Source organism: Argentina anserina, chromosome 7 (genome assembly GCF_933775445.1).
Source record: "Argentina anserina chromosome 7, drPotAnse1.1, whole genome shotgun sequence".
Lineage (NCBI taxonomy): Eukaryota > Viridiplantae > Streptophyta > Magnoliopsida > Rosales > Rosaceae > Argentina > Argentina anserina.
In genome coordinates this window covers 18,882,786-18,887,652 of record NC_065878.1, presented here as the reverse complement: position 1 = coordinate 18,887,652, position 4,867 = coordinate 18,882,786, and the positions used below count along the sequence as shown (strand labels likewise).

Sequence of the window (4,867 nt, the reverse complement as noted above, 5' to 3'; positions counted from 1 at the left end):
ACTTAAATTACAACCAATAAAAATCATAATAATCTAGTTCTAAGTCAACAATATACAAATATGAAACATGGTTATAATAAATAAGAAAATAAAATATTTTATTATTATAATAAATGCAAAAATAAATAAAATAAAAAAGCAGTTGAAGTTTGAACATAATTTTTTTATAGAAATTTTGAAGTTTACTTCTTTATTTTTGAGAAAATACGGAGATGTTCTTAAATTCATAATTTATTTAATGACCAACAAAAGTTAATATATAATGAAAGTTACCGCTACACTAGCTAGTCAAAGACATGATAGAAAGATCACCATCCCACCAATCCCTCTCTCAATAGTCCAATTACATTTTAAATTAAATAATTAGAAGCAGGAATCCAAGTTTTGATTGAAATCTTTGTGCTTGGTTACGCAAGATTCCATTCAAGCTAAATTGTATATATGATGCATGGTTGATGTAATGAAGGAAACAGAAGCTCGGATATAATTCATCAAATTATCAATCACTGAATTTATATCTTAAATTTTAATTTCTATAAAAGATTTATCAATAAGAATTCAACGGAGTTACATCAAGAGGAGTAATCAGGGTTTCTGTGATAATATCATTCAATTATTTTCTGCATGGAGTTTATGAATTCTAGAACTGGTACGGTCTAGTGAGGAAAGTATCGGGAAAGAATCTAGTTATCTACTACATGTATGATTGAGCTCATGTGGGAGAACGTGAAGGCTGATTTCCAAGAATTAGAATTAGAAGAAGCATTTGCAGCAGCTAGCTAGATTGGAATCTGTGGCGTGTGCGTGCCCATATACATCAGTACAGGATGAGAGATCGATCGAGCGCGCCAGCATTGACCAGGTAACAACGACGTCACAAAAGGGAAGGCTGCCATGGAGAGAGAGAGAGAGAGAGAGAGAGAGGGCATCCGATCTCTTCCTAGCTTCTCCTTCCTTTTCTGGTCTTAACTTCTTCACGCCTCTCCGGCTTGTGTCAATCAACAGTAAATACTACTTAATACATACACCTTGAAATTCCGGACTACGTAGTGTGCTTTATCTCCTTTTCTTCTTTGAAGCTATGCTCGCCAAGATATGGAAATAGTTATCCTGGTTATCAGATTAATAATGGATGATCAAGATGAACTCACTCGATCATTAGGAGAGGATCGATCCGAGTGACCGGCTCCATCCCCCCCCCCCCCCCCAAAGAAAAACTATATGCTTATAATTTCCTTTTCCGAAACTTAGTTGGCACCCCCTCTATTTAGTTTACAGCTGGATATCGGCCCTTCTCAATTGTAATTTCTATCTCTCTTCCATATTGCAGTTACGTTTCAGCCTCTTTGTATGAATGTAAGCAACAACTATGTCTCCCCTGTGATACGAACAAACTTGAGTTCAGAGAGAGAGAGAGAGAGATATATATACATATATATATATATATATATTTCACGTCCCGATCGTAGTCTACGACAAACCGACCAAAGAAACCCATCATCACTGTTGCACTATAGTGAGGAAGACAGAGATGGACTAGCTTTTTGACAGTTTATTTGCTTACCTTGGTTACTGCAAAAGCAAATCCAAAACCCAGATTCCATTTCTTTTACCACATAAAAGTAAACATTAATAATTATAAAGTTGCATCATAATCCCAATCTAGAATATGATTAACACGTATCATGTGGGATTTAGATCTCTCAACTCATTCGAGTTTTCTTATTTTCCTTCTTTTTGCTTGTTTCTTATGCTTTTGACCATGTGTATGGTCGTGGTCTCTTACTTAGGTTACTTTTTTTTTCCAACAAATCGAATTGTCCTTTCCTCCTTTGCATGGTTTTGAGTGACATTTTGGCGTCTTCCTTTAGTTCCTTTATAGTCGTCCATATCTCACTTAACTCTACTAATCGCAAGTTATTAACACTCGAAATAAACCCTTCTTTATTTTTCTCTTCGAGTCTAAACTCGTGGGAGCTCGGGTAATAATTAAGTAACTAGCTGTTAGGAAGTAAATACATATTTTCCTAAAAAATATTAGACCAAATATGCGCTGGAGATAGCCAACGTACTGAGTTAACTACTAGAAGAGAGAAATACAGGACTACTCAAACTTCAAGCTTGATGCCTTGATGGTGATGACCCGAAAAGCAGAGAGTTAATGAAATGATCGCGATCACTACTCTTTCATGGAATCAACCCAATAGTTAATAAATGATCACTACTCATTAATTGTCCCTAGAGTGTGGAAGGAGCTATAATAATGTGTGGGTGATTTTCCTCCACTCTCTCAAGTCTCAACTGAAATATAACTGATAGAGATCGAGTAAAAGACTACACAAGATTTTAGTGGCTAAAATTCCATAAAATTTATGAAGGAAGATTACTTCAGTACATATTGAATTAATTTGATAATGATAACAATTAAATCCTTCATGTCAAAAATGCTCAACATGAAAGACAAGCGCCTAGCTACTTTGGACGTGCCAATTAAATAACCCCCCAAACGCTCAAGCAATAAACACACAACAAAACGTTTCAATGCTAGAAAAACCTACCACTCTAATTAATTTTGTTTCAACGAAATAGGAAGAATCCTCCATCGATCTTTCCCATTTCATCATAGATATATTTCACATGTGAAAATTTGAAAATTCGATAAATCTCAACGGTTAAGGTTGCTTAATTGTTGGTTGGAAACTCGATCAGAGGCCTAGATGATCATCAAAACATTATAAGAGATGACTGGTAGAAGAAGTGAAACCTGAAAGATCAGTCCAGGCATTACTAATGCCACCAGAACTAGTAGTAGTACCACCCCAGTATTGCTGATGATGATCATTTCCAAGACTACCCAAGAAATTTCTTGACATATTCAACACTTGGCTTTCTTCCATTTTCACATTAGCCACCGGTGTAACCCCAATGCTTGAATCAACTAATGTCTTCGAACGGAGCTGACCACCTCCTCTTCCGTAATTCGCTATATCCTGAGCATTATTTTGATTACCTTCAAACTGGAATAACCCATGACCATTTGGTGGCTCCAAATTAGGGAAGAAAGGAAATTGCTGCCCTTGTTGAACCTGTTGGTGCTGAAGCGATGATCTCCAGGGCTCAGCAAGTCCAGTTGACAAAATAGACCTAACACCACCACCACTACTTCCACTGGCACCAATATTCTGACTATGAAATTCGACACCAGAAGGTTGTTGAATCCCACCGAAACTTAAGCCGCCGGAACTATAATCACTTAGATGATGTAAAGATGGCAGAAAAGGAAATTGATGTGGCGGAACAGCCAGATGGCCTAAGAGATTTTCACTAGTACTGCAGCTGTTGGAGTTTGAAACAGTGCTGGAGCTCGTACCAGCTCCGCCTTGGCGCTGGAGATGATGATCTGCTGCTGATGCAGATGCTGGTGACTTTGACCTTTTGCTTCTTTTGTTCCTTCTGCAGCCTCCTCCGACCGGCACACTTCTCAGCGCTCCTCCTTGGGTCCAGTAGCGCCGGCAAGTTTTGCAGAAGTGGCGCGGCTGCGTGAGGCTGTAATTGTTGAAGTAGCAAAACTTGGTGTTTGTGGATTCGCATCGTGGACATTTTAGGGCTGTCTCGGGCTGCGGCAACTTGGCCTGTCTGGCGCGATCAGACATGGATCCAGGTCTGATCGTGCCTGCTCCACCATTACCATCTCCAGGTCCTCCAGAAGGTGGCGGCGGTGGCGGAAGAAGATGGGAACTCTGATCCGTGCCACCTCCTTGTTGTTGATGATGATTAGATGGCTGCCACAAATACAGAAAAACAAAAAAAAAACCAAAATTAAAGAAGCAGATCGAGAATATGAGAAACAAATCGAAAACTAGTGTATATTCAAGAAGATTTGTGGAATGAAAAAAAAAAGGTAGGAATAATTATCTTTAAAATCTCAACTTCATTGATGAAGAAGCTAAACCCTTATTACCTGTTGCTGCCAGTTGGGTGGATCCAGATAGCCTGGAATGGATGAGAAAACCATGGCTCTTATCTCTCGGAGAGCTTTCTCTTTTTGTAAAGGGTTAGTGATGAAGAGAATCACATCAAACACAAGAGAGTTGCAGAGAAAGAGAGGAAAGATGAGAAGGAGACGGAAAGATAAAGGAGGCAAACAGCTTGCTAGCTGGTGCTTATTTAATTTATTTATCCTCTTCATTTTCCTCTTTCACCCCATACCCACTCTCTCTATCTCTCTCAAGTCTTTCTCTTTTTGTTTTTATTAAATTTTTAGGGTTTGGAAGGAGACGAAAAAGCCATTGTCTTAGTCTTTAAGCTTCGGTCCGTTGATGCTGTAATTACAGTAACCCGATAAAGATTAATTACAGGGCCAATGACCATGCATGATGATAGAAAAAGAGAGCGCCGACGATTAGTAAAAATAAAAAATATTATATGATGGCTGAACTCGCATTCTAGCAACATGTAAATCAATAGATTTAATAAGGAATTAATAATCGATTGTGGGGGATGGTCATGGGTGGAAGTGTCACAATCGAATGTACCTTTGTTTCTCCAATCTGTTCTTGACAGATGGAGTTTTTTAGTTTTTGCATGGAAATGTATATGCAATTACTACGTTTACTATTACCCTCTCCCAATATAACATGTTTTAGGGTTTAGCTAGCGTAAAAAATAATAATAATATACAACATTTTTGAAATTGAAAGTATAATGTACTCCATGCATACATTTAAACTCGGCGTATGAATGGAAGCTACAAGCTTATTCCCCACTTAGAAACTGTCTCACCAAAACTGTGAAAAGAGATTGAGATATTATTGCTCGTGCTATAAGCAACACGCACTTAATTAGTGTTCCTCATTCAATATAGTTT

General features: G+C 38.0%; 1 protein-coding gene across 1 annotated transcript; it reads right to left on the bottom strand.

Annotated features, from left to right (window-relative positions):
- Positions 1–2,646: 2,646 nt before the first annotated feature.
- Positions 2,647–4,206, bottom strand: LOC126802479 (dof zinc finger protein DOF2.4-like). Its single transcript, XM_050530117.1, has 2 exons — positions 3,962–4,206; positions 2,647–3,782 (listed from the first exon to the last, which is right to left on the bottom strand). Exons 1-2 carry the CDS (start codon positions 4,187–4,189, stop codon positions 2,733–2,735), a joined length of 1,278 nt encoding a protein of 425 aa, XP_050386074.1. The 5' UTR covers positions 4,190–4,206; the 3' UTR covers positions 2,647–2,732.
- Positions 4,207–4,867: the final 661 nt, after the last annotated feature.

Bases quoted from the DNA above. Each gene is read 5' to 3' on its own strand.
- LOC126802479 (XM_050530117.1), bottom strand. From the start codon at position 4,189: ATGAAGAGGATAAATAAATTAAATAAGCACCAGCTAGCAAGCTGTTTG. The intron at 3,783-3,961 runs GTAATAAGGGTT...TATTTGTGGCAG, and splicing joins CACCCAACTGGCAGCAACAG to CCATCTAATCATCATCAACA.